At 37.2% G+C, this 14,756-nt stretch overlaps 1 protein-coding gene across 1 annotated transcript; it reads left to right on the top strand.

The window, feature by feature from the left end:
• Positions 1–3,042: 3,042 nt before the first annotated feature.
• On the top strand, positions 3,043–3,894 carry LOC124958035 (olfactory receptor 4C6-like). The gene has a single exon (XM_047515701.1). It carries the CDS (start codon positions 3,043–3,045, stop codon positions 3,892–3,894), a length of 852 nt encoding a protein of 283 aa, XP_047371657.1.
• The last annotated feature ends 10,862 nt before the right edge of the window (positions 3,895–14,756 follow it).

Raw genomic sequence — 14,756 nt, 5'->3', positions numbered from 1 at the left:
TGCAATGTTCACATGCAAAGGTTCTGGATCTTCAATGGAAAGAACTGTAAATCTTTGGTTTGATGATTCTGGAGTGTGTTTCTCCACAGTTTCAGGGAGAATTTATTATATTCTTCATACATGGGTTATTTGTGTGAAATTGGCTTTCTATAGAAGGGTTTCTGCAAATTGGTCTCAGAGCTTTAAAAAAAAAAAAGATTTGCTTGGCCTTTTGTGGTAAAGGAAATCCTTAGATGAACATATGAAGTGTTGACAGTTGAGGAGTGAAAGAATCATTGTTGATTTTCTTAATTTTGCTTTTTTTTTTGCAACCTGAATACACAAAATAAAGAAAGAGACCCATAAAAGGATGAAAGGAACAATTCATATCCTAACAAGAAATGATTCCTGATCTGTCTCTGTTTCTTTTCCTGTCAGAATAAGTCAGAATTTTTGAAAATACTCTTAATTTCTTCTTCTTTTCTTAGATATTCTCATGGCTCAGTTTTTCTTGAATATCAAGGATTTTTTTTTTCTTACCAATACTTTAGGAGTCATTTGCAGCAACAAGTGTAAACATTCTTTTATTTACTCTTACTAAAAAGGTATGAGTTTGTAAAGCTGTTGGATGTGATATGTGTCATAAATATATTTATCTTATATTCAGAAAATATCAGGTCATTCTACGTTACCATAATATCTTTGTAAATCAAAGCTTCTGATTTTAACTGTCCACTTGTGTTTCTTCTAACAAATGTTTCCTTTCTCAGACTCACTGGTCACCTGCAGCTTTTTCTCCTTTAATTTCAACATGCAGTAAATTCAGATGTATAACTCCCATTTTGTTGGGGGGTAGGGGGACTGTATGTTCTGACTTATGCATGAATGTCTAAAATTCATAAGAAATAGAACCTTTTCCCAACAATGTATAGGCCTGGAAGCTGATGTAGTCAGCCCCTGATCTAGTAAAAATGATAAGTTTTCATTGCTGGTGAAAAATAATTATTTCTATAGACTCCAGACTGAATAATTTGTGATTCACTTTGTCTTATGATAGACAGGAGATAAAGGTAATCCAAGAATAAGGATGGGGACAGTAGTGAGAAAATTTTCATTTGTACTCCAAATTAAAAGAGAATGTTTGAAGGGGGAAACTAAGGCCAAGGATTATGTCTTTGAGGTTACATCAACTGCTCAGTGGAGGATTGAGTTTAATGAAATTATAAATTTTCAACAGCAAACTTGTAAGGAAAATATCTAAGTAATCCTGACATCCTAGTAGATGGTCTTACTGGTTTGTAAATATTTTAGGGACTGTTAAGATGATCCTTGGCATCCATTACTAAGAATCTCTCATGCAGACACTGCATATGATTATTTCTAGTGCTTGAAAATAAAATAACCTAAAAAGAAATATGTAGGTTTTCTTCTAAAATCTTTTAAGAGAAACTGCATTGGAAGTTTATATTTAAGGATTCTTGCTTTAAACTCAATGTTTAATTCAATGAAAATATTAGCCATTATTTAATGAGGAGAGTAAGTGAACTATAGTTAAGCCTGCTGGGAGGCATGTGCATTGTTAGTTCCTTTACACATTTTATATCTCTTAATGCAGCAGCAGGTATTATTAGTTCAGACTGAATACATTTTGTACAAGAGAAAAATGAGACTCAGCAAAGCTAAGAGAGGTTCCAGATATCTTGGGTTTTACCCTCTCTGCCATTCTTGTCACAACACTTCTTGCTGGTGGCATGCAAAACATCAAAACATGGCCCGGGTCTCTGTCTGTGTCGTGAAGATTGTTCTCAGGTCTGTCTCCTTGTTTATTTTGGGGTTACCTTCCTCCCTTTAGCTCTGCTTGGCCTCCACTTCCCAGAATACGCACACTCTCTTTATTCCTTTTGTGTCAGGGAAAAGCCATCTGGCCCTCTCATTCCCACCCATGTATGATCATCATCAAAACTGGGATGCACTGAACTCCAGGAATGAATAGTGATTCAATTCCAAGGAAGTTGACACATGGGTGAGGGAGATGCTTAGAGGAAGATAAGCCATGCAGTCAGGGAGATGGTTTGATGTCCTTTATGGATATAAGTTTGGGAACTTGAAGAGACAAATGATGTTTCTACAGGGATTTTCCCAGACTCTTCCATACATGAATAGGACTACTTGACAATTATAATCAGGAAATTTTGACTTATGTTATCTATTTCAAAATGTTGTTTAGTTCTTATAGTAAGTCCGATAATTTCAGGGGCTAGATAAACAATGTTTCACAATACAAACAAAGTTGTGTTTGAACATAAATTTCAACTGGAAACTATTTCACAAGGTATTGACACATGGTAAGGACTAGTTGAATATCAGTGTTATACAATAATAATAATATTATTATCCATTATTCAATTTTAGGAGGTAGACATATAGATGGAAACAATGTAATCCATAATAAATAGAGAGTCCTTTAGCTATGACCTATCTCAGAGTACTTCAACTAGAACATTCTAAGTGTTCAATAAGTATATGGAATAAATCAATGGAAAAATCATATTTTTCTAAGATCTTGGGTGTGAGAAATGACAGGAAGTAACCTAGCATGGTAGTCTAAAAAACAACAAAAACAAAAACAAAACAGGTTTATTTTGGAAAACTGAATGGAAACACAGGAGAGAATGAGGGAAATAAAAGAATGTTAAGCTGGTTCCATTTATCCCTTGGCTCCTATGGACCCATGGTCAGTGGATTCCCCAAGGGTGTTGATGTCTGCATACCACAGGAGTAGGTATGTGCACCACAATGAAGCAGTTTCTTAAGTGTCTCAGGCACAAGCAGTGGGACAGAGAGCAAAGAGTTGTGCCGGTGGGAGGAGGAGGTGCTGAGGGATCAGTAGGGTCAAGCTGCTGTCAGACTTGGATTGTTAGCTGGATTCTGTGATAGCAGCTGGAGACAAAGGCAGGTTAGGAGGGTCTGGGACAGCACGACCTAGTGGTTGATAATTAAAAATGATAATCCTTCTGCAGATTTTCCAGTGCAGAGTGACATGCTGTCCTCAGTCCACATTCAATGGAGAATCCAAACAACGTCACTGAATCCATCCTTTTGGGCATTACAAAGCATCCAGAGCTGAGGAAAATGCTCTCTGGTTTGTTTCTAATCATGTATGTGGTCACAGTACTGGGAAACCTACTCATCATGGTGACCATAAGTGCAAGTCAGAGTCTGAAGTCTCCCATGTACTTTTTCCTTGCTTCCTTATCCCTCATGGATGTCACCTACTTTTCCGTCATTGCCAAGTTGATGGTGGACTCCCTCTCTGAGAGTACGGCCATCTCCCTCGAGGGCTACATGACCCAGCTCTTCGCAGAGCATTTCTTTGGTGGTGTGGGGATCATCCTGCTTACCATGATGGCCTGTGACTGCTACGTGGCCATCTGCAAGCCCCTGCACTACAGCAGCATCATGAGTCCTCAAGTGTGCTGCCTGATGGTGGGAGGGGCCTGGGTGGGTGGATCCATGCACGCAACAATACAGCTTCTCTTCATGTACAGAATACCCTTCTGTGGTCCCAATATCATCGATCACTTTATGTGTGACTTGTTTCCACTGTTGGAGGTGGCCTGCATGAATACCCATGTCCTTGGTCTTCTAGTCATCCTCAACAGTGGGGTGATGTGTGTGACCATCTTCCTCATCCTGCTTGCCTCCTACGTGGTCATCCTCTGCTCCCTGAGGTCTTACAGCTCTGAAGGGAGCCATAAAGCCCTCTCCACGTGTATCTCCCACCTCACGGTTGTGGTGTTGTTCTTTGTGCCATGTATTTTCTTGTATGTGAGGCCTGTGGTCACTTATCCCATAGACAAGGCGATGGCTGTGTCCTTTACCGTTGTTGAACCAATATTAAATCCCTTGATTTAAACCATGAGGAATGCAGAAGTGAAGAGTGCCATGAGGAAACTATGGGTGAAGTAAGGGGCCCTGGTACTCACTAGATTGCATTCCAAGCAGCATATATTCCTTAAAAAGTCGATGTAGTCTTGGTTCCCAGATGACTCCAATCCATTGGGCACAGGAAACCCAATGCATCATTTTATTTTAGTTTATGTTATTTTATTTTATTTATTGGTTATTTTAGTTACACATGACAGCAGAATCCACTTCTTAAAAAACAAGATACCACAGTGTCCTGTCTAACAGTGAGTGATATGCCTCCAGGACCTCACATGGGTATATTTTGTACTGACTCACCTTCCCCAAAAGTGAGCGGAAAAACTTTTAAATTAAATTCTATTTTTTTTAATTCATTTTTATTGTAAACAAATGGGATACATCTTGTTTCTCTGTTTGTACATGGAAGTAGAGGCATACCATTTGTGTAATCATACATTTACCTAGGTAATAATTTTTGCTTCATTCTGTTATTTTTTCCTTCCCCCCACCCCTCCCACCACTCTTAACCTTCTATACCGTCCCTCCTTCCTCCATTCTTGCCCCCTCCCACCCCTATTATGAGTCATCATCAGCTTATCAGCAAGATCATTCATCCTTTGTTTTTTGAGTTTGGCTTATCTCACTTAGCATGATATTCTACAGTCTCATCCATTTGCCTGCAAATGCTATAATTTTATTATTTTTTATGGTTGAGTAATATTCCATTGTATATATATATACATGACATATATATATATGACAGTTTCTTTATCCATTCATCAATTTAAGGGCATCTAGATTGGTTCCACAATCTGCTGATTGTGAATTGAGCAGCTATGAACATTGTTGTGGCTGTATCTCTATAGTATGCTGATTTTAAGTCCTTTGGATATAGGCCAAGGAGTGGGATAGCTGGGTCAAATGGTGTGTCCATATCAAGTTTTCTAAGGAATCTCCACACTGTTTTCCAGAGTGGCTACACTAATTTGCAGCCCCACCAGCAATGTATGAGTGTACCTTTTTCTCCACATCCTCCCCAACACCTATTGTTGCTAGTATTCTTGATAATTGCCATTTTAATTGGGATGAGATGTAATCTTAGGATACTTTTGATTTGCATTTCTCTTATTAATAAAGATGTTGAACATTTTTTCATACACCTGTTGATTGCTTGTAGATCTTCTTCAGTGAAATGTCTGTTCATTTCCTTAGCATATTTGTTCATTGGGTTATTTGTATTCTTGGTGTAGAGTTTTTTGAGTTCTTTATAGATTCCTGAGATTAGTCCTCTATTTGAAGTATGAGTGGCAAAGATTTTCTACCACTCTGTAGACTTTCTCTTCACATTACTGATAGTTTCCTTTGCTGAGAGAAAGCTATTTAGTTTGAATCTATCACAGTTATTGATCCTTGCTTTTATTTCTTATGCAATGGGAGTACTGTTAAGGAAGTCTGATCCTAAGCCCACATGTTCAAAATTAGGACCTAATTTTCTTCTATAATATGCAGGGTCTCTGGTCTGATTTCAAGGTCCTTCATCCATTGTGAGTTGATTTTTGTGCAGGGTGAGAGATAGGGGTTTAGTTTCATTCTGTTGCATATGGATTTCCAGTTTTCCCAGCACCATTTGTTGAAGAGGCTATCTTTTCTCCATGGCATATTTTTGGCAACTTTGTTTAGTATAAGAAAATTGTATTTATTGGGGTTTGTGTCCGTGTCCTCTATTCTGTACCATTGATCTACCTGTCTACTTTGGTGCCAATACCGTGCTGTTTTTGCTACTATTGCTTTGTAATATAGTCAAAGGTCTGGTATTGTGATACACCCTGCTTCACTCTTCCTGTTAAGAATTGCTTTAGCTATTCTGGGTTTCTTTTTCTTCCAAATGAATTTCATGATTGCTTGTTCTATTTCTGTGAGATATGTCATTGGGATTTTAAGTGAAACTGCATTGAATCTGTATAGCCCTTTTGGTAATATGGCCATTTTGACAATATTAATTCTGCCTATCCAAGAACATGGGAGATCTTTCCATCTTCTAAGGTTTCCTTTAATTTCTTTCTTTACTGTTCTGTAGTTCTCATTGTAGAGGTCTTTCACCACTTTTGTTAGACGGATACCCAAGTATTTTATTTTTTTCAAAGCTATTGTGAATGAGGTAGTTTTCATAATTTCTCTTTCTGCAGATTCATCACTTATGTATAGAAATGCCTTAGATTTATGTGCATTGATCTTATATCCCACTACTTTACTGAATTCACTTATGAGTTCTAAAAGTTTTCTGGTGGAATTCCCAGGTTCCTCTAAATATATAATCATGTCATCAGCAAATAGGAATATTTTGACTTCTTCTTTTCCTATTCACATCCTTTAATTTCCTTGGTGTGTCTAATTGCTCTGGCTAGAGTTTTGAGAACAATGTTGAATAGAAGTGGTGAAAGAGGGCATCCCTGCCTTATTCCAGTTTTTAGGGGGAATGCTTTTAGTTTTTCACCATTTAGAATGATATTGGCCATCAGTTTAGCGTAGATGGCCTTTATAATGTTAAGGAATGTTCCCACTATCCCTATTTTTTCTAGTGTTTTGAACATGAAGGGAAACTGTATTTTATCAAATGATTTTTCTGCATCTATTAAAATAATCATGTGATTTTTTACTTTAAGTCTGTTGATATGGTGAATTACATTTATTGATTTTGTGATGTTGAACCAACCTTGCATCCCTGGGATAAAACCCACTTGATTGTGGTGCACTATCTTTTTAATATATTTTTGTATGTGATTTGCTATGATTTTGTTGAGAATTTTTGCATCAATGTTCATTAAGGATATTGGCTTGAAATTTTCTTTCCTAGATATGTCTCTGTCTGGTTTAGGTATGAGGGTGATATTGGCTTCATAGAATGAGTTTGGGAGGGTTCCCTCCTCTTCTATTTCATGAAATACTTTGAGAAGTATTGGAATGAGCTCTCTTTAAAGGTTTTGTAGAACTCGGCTGAGAGCTTATCTGGTCCCGGACTTTTCTTTGTTGGTAGGCTTTTAGTGACTTCTTCCATTTCATTACTTGAAATTCATTTTTTAAAATGCGTTTGTCCTTCTGGTTCAGTTTAGGTAATTCATATGTCTCTTGAAACCTGTTGATGTCTTCAAGATTTTCTATTTTGTTGGAGTATAGATTTTCAAAATAGCTTCTAATTATGTTTTGTATTTCAATCGTATCTGTGTGATATTTCCTTTTTCATTCAGAATTTTAGTAATCTGGATTTTCTCTCTCCTTCTCTTTGTTAGTATGGCTAAGGGTTTATCAATTTTGTTTATTTTTTTAAAGAACCAACTCTTTATTTTGTCAATTTTTCAATAGTTTCTTTTGTTTCAATTTTGTTGATTTCAGCTCTGATTTTAACTATTTTCTGTCTTCTACTACTTTTGGTGTTGCTCTGTTCTTTTTCTAGGACTTTGAGCTGCAGTGATAGGTCATTAATTTGTTGATTTTTTCTTCTTTTATTGAATGCAGTCCATGAAATAAATTTTCCTCTAAGTACTGCTTTTATAGTGTCCAAGATATTTTGATATGATGTTTTCCTTGTTCTCATTTATCTCTAAGAATTTTTTAATTTCCTTCCTGATGTCTTCAGTTATCCATTCATCATACAATAGCATATAATTTAATCTCCAGGTGTTGGAGTAGTTTTTGATTTTTATTCTGTCATTTATTTATAATTTCAATCCATTATGATCTGATAAAATATGAGGTAGTATCTCTATCTTTCTTGTACTTGCTAACATTAGCTTTGTGGCATAGAATATGGTCAATATTAGAGAAGGATTAATGTGCTGCTGAGAAGAAAGTGTATCCACTCTTTGTTGGATGGTATATTCTGTAAATGTCTGTTGATTCTAAATTATTGATTGTGTTATTGAAGTCTATGGATTTTTGTTCAATTTTTGATTGGAGGATCTGTCCAGTGGTGAGAGAGGTGTGTTAAAATCACCTATTATTATTGTGTTGTGGTCTATTTGATTTCTGGCATTGAGAAGGATTTGTTTGATGTACATGAATGAGCCATGATTTGGGGCATAGATATTTATGATTGTTATGTCTTGCTGATTTATGCTTCCCTTAAGCAGTATGAAATGTCCTTCTTTATCCCTTCTGACTATCTTTAACTTGAAGTCCACATTATCTGATATGAGAATGGATACTCCAACTTTTTTGCTCTGTCCATGTGCATATTATGTTTTTTCTAATCCTTTCACCTTTAGTCTGTGGGAATCTCTTTCTATGAGATGAGTCTCTTGTAGCAAATTGTTGGATTTTTTTTTTTTTAATCCAATCTGCCAGTCTATGTCTTTTGATTGATGAGTTCAGGCCATTAACATTCAGGGTTATTATTGTGATATGATTTGTATTCCCAGTCATTTGGCTCATTTTTTTTTTTTTGACACGACTTGATTTCTCCTTTATTTGGCTGTTCCTTCAGGGTAGTTCCTCCCTTTGCTGATTTACATCGTTGTTTTTCATCTCTTCCTCATGGAATATTTTGCTGAGAATGTTCTGTAATGCCAGCTTTCTTTTTGTAAATTCTTTTAGCTTTTGTTTGTCATGGAAGGATTTTATTTCATCATCAAATCTGAAGGTAAGTTTTTCTGGGTATGAGATTCTTGGTTGGCATACGTTTTCTTTCAGGGCTTGAAAAATGTTGTTCCAGGCCCTTCTAGCTTTTAGGATCTGGATTGAAAAATCTGCTGATATCCTTATTGGTTTCTCCCTGAATGTAATTTGATTTTTTTTCTCTCACAACCTTTAATATTCTGTCTTTATTTTGTATGTCAGGTATTTTCATTATAATGTGCCTTATTGTGGTTCTGTTGTAATATTGTGTATTTGGAGTCCTATAAGCCTCTTGCACTTGATTTTCCATTTCATTCCTCAGATTTGGGAAATTTTCTGATATTATTTCATTGAATACATTGTTCATTCCTTTGTTAGTTTTCTAAGCCTTCCTCAAACCCAATAATTCTTAAATTTGGCCTTTTCATGATATTCCATATTTCTTATAGATTCTGTTTGTGATTTCTTTCCATCTTCGCTGTTTGGTCAACTTTGTTTTCAAGATTAAATATTTTTTCTTCAATGTCTGAAATTCTGTCTTCCAGGTGTTCTAACCTATTGGTTATGCTTTCTATGGAGTTTTTAACTTGGTTTATTGTTTCCTTCATTTCAAGGATTTCTGTTTGTTTTTTTTTTTTTTCAATATTAGTAACTCTTTATTGAAATGATCTTTTGCTTCCTATATTTGCTCTTTTAACTGTCAATTGGTGCGATCATTTAATGCCTGCATTTCCTCTTTCATCTCATCATTCAATGCCTGCATTTGCTCTTTCATCTCCTCATTTGCTTTCCTGATTGTTTTAATTATGTACATTCTGAATTCCCTTTCCATCATTTCTTCTGCCATGCTGTCATTGTGTTTTATTGATACAGTTTCTAGGTTTGTTTGGGACATTTTCTTCCCTTGTTTTCTCATATTGCTCAGGTATCTTCTCCTCTAATAGTGAAACTCTGAGATATTGCAGATTTTCTCTATTGACTAATATTGTCTCTGTAGATTTCCAGTAGCTCACCTCTTAGACTTCAGTAGCCTGAAGTCTTGGAGGAACTTGACAATGGGGTGGTCCACTAGGAAGTTGCTCCTTTAGGGGTGGTTGCCTTCAGGTGGGGTATATTCCCTCTCAGTGGCCAAGGTGCCTCCACTTGTTGATTCATGGTCAGTCAAAAGGGGACTAGACTGCAGATTGGATCATGTCTGATCTGGGCCTGTGTCTCTGGTTCTACTACCCTGTTGGTAAAGCCTCACCAAGTGGGGCAGATTAACCTGGTGGGGAAGTTTTGCTGGGCAGCTGTCCTCTGAGCAGTTCCCTTCAGTCCAGAACTACCACTTGGACTGGGAAACCCTCCTCTGTGATGTTCCCAGGGGTCTTGATTTACCACCTTGCTTGGGGAGCCTGTCCCTGTGAGGGACTCCCTCTTTGAGCAGCCCTCCTCTGCTACATTCTCTGGGGACCAGAGTTACTGCCTGGGCCTCAGACCCTCACTCTGAGTGGAAGCCTCTCTCTGTGTGACCCTCCTCTGCAATGCTCCTGGTTGACTGGGTTCACAGCTTCAGCGGGGGAGTCTCACTGGGCCACTTTACTCCACGAAGTTCCCTGTGTTTTGGGACCACTGCCCCATCTGAGGAGTCTGACCAGTGGGAGAGAGTCAGCAGGTGGCTCTGAGTTGGTCCCTAGTCTCTCAATACCTCTTCTTGACTCCTGGGTCTTGTCAAAGGTCCTCTAGCCTCCTGTAGGTGTCTCAGGAAGGGAGCTGGTCTTCCAATGATGATGGTCGCACCTCAGAAATAATTTGAAATGCCTGCACCAGCCTATAAAGAAGCCTCAGGCTAGCTCCGTGATGCAGGCGGGCTGGCTCATCTGCCGGCTTGCTCAGCGATAGCAACAGATCTTGGCGTGGTGGTCAGGCAGGGTCGCTCAGAGATGGTGTCTGTGCTTGGCCTGGTGGTTGGGTGGGTTGGCTGCTGTTTGCCTAGCTCCGCAAGGTAGGCGGGTTGGGTGCCCGCCTGCTACCTCTGTGGTGCAGGTGACCTGACTCACCTGCCAGCTCGCTCTTCGACTGCAACCGACCTATATTCTATTTTTAACAACCCTAGTCTTCCCAAGTTTAGGTTCCCTCCCATTTTTCTTTTTTTATTATAAACAAATGGGGTACAACTTGTTTCTCTGTTTGTACATGAAGCAGAGGCGTACCATTTGTGTAATCATACATTTATATAGGGTAATGATTTTTGACTCATTCTGTTATTTTTCCTTCACCCTACCCCTCACATCCCACTTTTTCCTCTATATAGTTCATCCTTCCTCCATTCTTGCCTCCTTCCCACCTCCCATTATGTATCATCATTCACTTATCAGCGAGATCATTCGTCCTTTGGTTTTTTGAGGTTGGCTTATCTCTCTTAGTATAATATTTCCCACCTTCATCCATTTGTCTGCAAATGCCATAATTTTATTCTTCTTTATGACTAGATAATATTCCATTGTGTATATATTCCACAATTTCTTTATCCATTCATCTATTGAAGGGTATCTAAGTTGGTTTCACAATCTGGCTATTGTGAATTGAGCAGCTATAAACATTGATGCATCACTGTAGTATGCTGATTTTAAGTCTTTTGGGTATAGGCCAAGGAGTGGGTTAGCTGAGTCAAATGGTGGTTTCATTCCAAGTTTTCTAAGGAATGTCTACACTGCTTTTTAGAGTGGCTTCACTGCTTTTCACAGTGGCTACACTAATTTGCAGCCCCATCAGCAATGTATAAGTGTACCTTTTTTTCCCACATCCTCGCCAACACCTATCGTTGCTTATATTCTTGATTATCACCGTTCTAATTGGGGTGAGATGGAATCTTAGGGTAGTTTTGATTTGCATTTCTTATATCACTAGAGATGTTGAACATTTTTTCAAATATTTTTGATTTTTCAAGCGTTTTGATTGCTTGTAGATCTTCCTCTGTGAGGTCTCTGTTCATTTCCTTAACCAAACAAAGTTAACGATAATTTAACATATAATATAAAATTCTTTGTAATTTTAGGTTGTTAGTTTTACCTTTATAAACAAATTAGTTTCAAACTAATACCCTTTCTGAACTGTTTAATAAAGAACCTTGTGCTGTTTTAAATGTATGTGCAATTTTAAATATTCTTCAAATAGTAACCAATTTGTATTTAAATTTAAACTCCCTATCAATTTTATATATTTCTTTTACAGATTGTAAAATTATATTGAAAATATCTGTACAAATGGAAAAAATTATTATGTTTTCTTTTGTGCTAGGCACAAAGGCACACACCTGTAATCAAGAGACTAGGGAGACTGAGGCAAGAAGATCACATATTTAAAAATAGTGTGGGCAACTTAGCAAGACTGCCTCAAAGTAAATGAACAAACGAACAAAGATAAATAAATAAAATTGGGGATGTGACTCAGTGGTAAAATGTCCCTGGGTTCAATCCCCAATAACACACACACACACACACACACACACACACACACACAAACGCACACACATACACAGTATAATGCAAAATGCTTCACCTTTTCAATCCTCATATTATTTATTACAGCTTATTCATAGCATCAGGTTAAATTAATGTATAATCATCTGATTTGCATAAACATCTTACTCTTCTATTTTAGATGCTTCACTGTTTCAAATGAGAATGCATTGTCTTCTATAATAAGGCTTTTTCATGTCATTTAAATTTTAGAATAAAGTTTTAAGATTGGTTACTGGTACAAAGATTATGATTCTGTAAGTATTTACCAACATCTTGTGAAAAGGATTACGTGAATGAACCAGTTTCATTGCAATTGCAATAGGTGTTACTAATTAACTGCCTGATATTTAAGATGCATATTTTATTCTTTTGCTGCTTTGATTTCCAGGTTTTTTGTGTTTGTTTTACTGCTTAAAAAATAATGTCAGCATTGACATTTCCTACCTTCCTTCTGATGCATTTTTAATAAAACTCTTCGTAATGACTGTGCACTTCATTCTTGCAGGTCAGACAACTGGGTCAGTGGTACTACTGCTGCTGTACAGTATAGGAGAGAGGAGCAAGGTAATCATTCAAGGACACTGGTCTATTAGATGATGAATTTAAAATTGCCAGCATTTTGGTAGCAGAAAATGAAGTTATTTAATTGAATTTTTATTTGGGATAAATTCAGATGAAGAGAAAACTTGCTTAGATAGTATAGAAACTCCCTGCACACCTCTCACTCAATATATCCTATTATCATCATAGGTACATCCACCAACATGATGAAATAAATATGGATTCATTACTCTAAACTAAATACCAATTTTATTTATATTTAAGTGATTTTTCTAGTGTTGTTATTTTTCTGTTCTAGGAGTCAATCCAAAATAACTCATTGAATTTAAGACAATTTCCTTTAGAAGATATGAAATCATGAACCATGAGCACACTATGGTTTTCATTGCCATTATTTTCGGGAGTGGGGTGGTATGGGGGATTGAACTCAGGGCATTCAACCACTGAGCCACATCCCCAGCCTTTTCTGTATTTTATTTAGAGATGGGGCCTCACTGAGTTGCTTAGAGCCTTGGTGTTGCTGAGACTTGCTATGAACTCTCCATCCTCCAACCTCAGTCTCCTGAGCTGCTGGGATTATAGGCCCGCACCACCTTGCCCAAGTCCGTCACCAATATTTTAGATATTTCTTTATTTGATTAATGGAAGAGTTGGTTTGTTTAGGTTCTATGCATATTTCAATTCTAAAATGGTATTACTTTAGAACACCTAGGATAAAGAAAGTGGAAGCAGAAGAAATATTGATTAGATTAATATAGAACATTTCCTTCCTTCCTACTTCCAACCCTCTTGGCTTTTCTCTGGACAATGAGGTCATCTGAACAGGAGTAGATGTATGTGGGTCTGAGACCACAGTAATTCAAGGTCTATTAAATATTTAAATATTCATGTCTACCAGGGAACTTTAAAGGTGTTACACATTTAAAAATATGTTTATCACTGTGAATACCTAAAGAAAATATATGGCCTATTATACAAGAAGAGGAGTAAAACAAGTATAGAATATGGTGAGGCTGGAATTAGGAGTAAACATGATGCTGCTTCTGCTCTGGATCAGGGGCTGTGGCAGGTTATTCTCACCACACATCATCTCCCCAGTGGTTCTGAAGGTAGCAATGTTTTTAAATCTAGTCTTTACGTGATTCTCACAAGAAGTCTACTGACAGACATGCTTAGTAAACCATAGGCTGAAGAGTTTTAGGCCCCCAGACTTTCAAGTGATGGGTAGCCTGCCATGGAGCCAGTGAAGAGCCTGGAGCCAGGGTTCTCGTTGCTTTCACTTCATTCTCCTTCCTGTGTTGGCCCATGGGGGAGCTGACCAAGGGTGGATTCCATATGGAAATTCTTTCCCCTGTAGCAAGTAATTATTGTAAACGGTGTGGTAAATAATTATACTAAATGATTTCTTGCCTTATTTCAATTTTTCCTATGTCAACACTCAGAAGCAGGTATTATTGTCTCTACGAACTTCTGTTCTCATTTTTAAATGATGATTTTTAAAAAAATCAATTTTTATGGACACTTGTTCCTGTAGCTGGGCACTTTTCCATAGATCCTTGTATTTTATGAAGAAGAATCAAATCATTTAAAAGCATATTCAGTAGAAAAATTTAAAGAAATTTTGAAGAGTAGCCAGGATTTTCAAGTGCCCTGTAAAATTTACTTTATTTCTTCTACTTATAGCTTCAGCAGTCTCCAGGTCTCTAGACCAGAAATGGCTTGCTATTCAACCCTGCCCACTTCCATGACAGTGGCCAACTGGACTAATACAATTGTAGTCCAAATTTTCTCATTACATGGATGAACTTCAGAATGCTTCTGAACAAGGAATTTCAGGAAGTCACAATTAAATTACCAAACCTGGAACTCAAGATGAAACTACGAATCTTCTCTACCACCTGTGGATGTTTACATTCCCCTTTTATAGACACTCTAGTATTTTAGTCCTCAAAGATTCATCTCTACCTTAAGTCTGCCTGATCTCCAACTTCCACCCTCAGAAAATGAGTTAATTTTTGTTGTCAGTGACAAAAGAAGCATGAAAGATAATTTTTCATATGGGTGCACCAAACTATTGAGAATCACAAAATTATAAACTGGTCTGAAGGAAATGTTTCCTTATCATAATTGCAGATTAAGAGAATACCTTATCTTCTAGTAGAAACATCTTTTATT

The sequence above is a fragment of the Sciurus carolinensis genome, chromosome 11, assembly GCF_902686445.1.
Source record: "Sciurus carolinensis chromosome 11, mSciCar1.2, whole genome shotgun sequence".
Lineage (NCBI taxonomy): Eukaryota > Metazoa > Chordata > Mammalia > Rodentia > Sciuridae > Sciurus > Sciurus carolinensis.
This window is presented reverse-complemented; position numbering and strand designations above follow the sequence as displayed.

Excerpts from the sequence above, each read along its gene's own strand:
- LOC124958035 (XM_047515701.1), top strand. The coding sequence starts at position 3,043 with ATGGAGAATCCAAACAACGTCACTGAATCCATCCTTTTGGGCATTACA.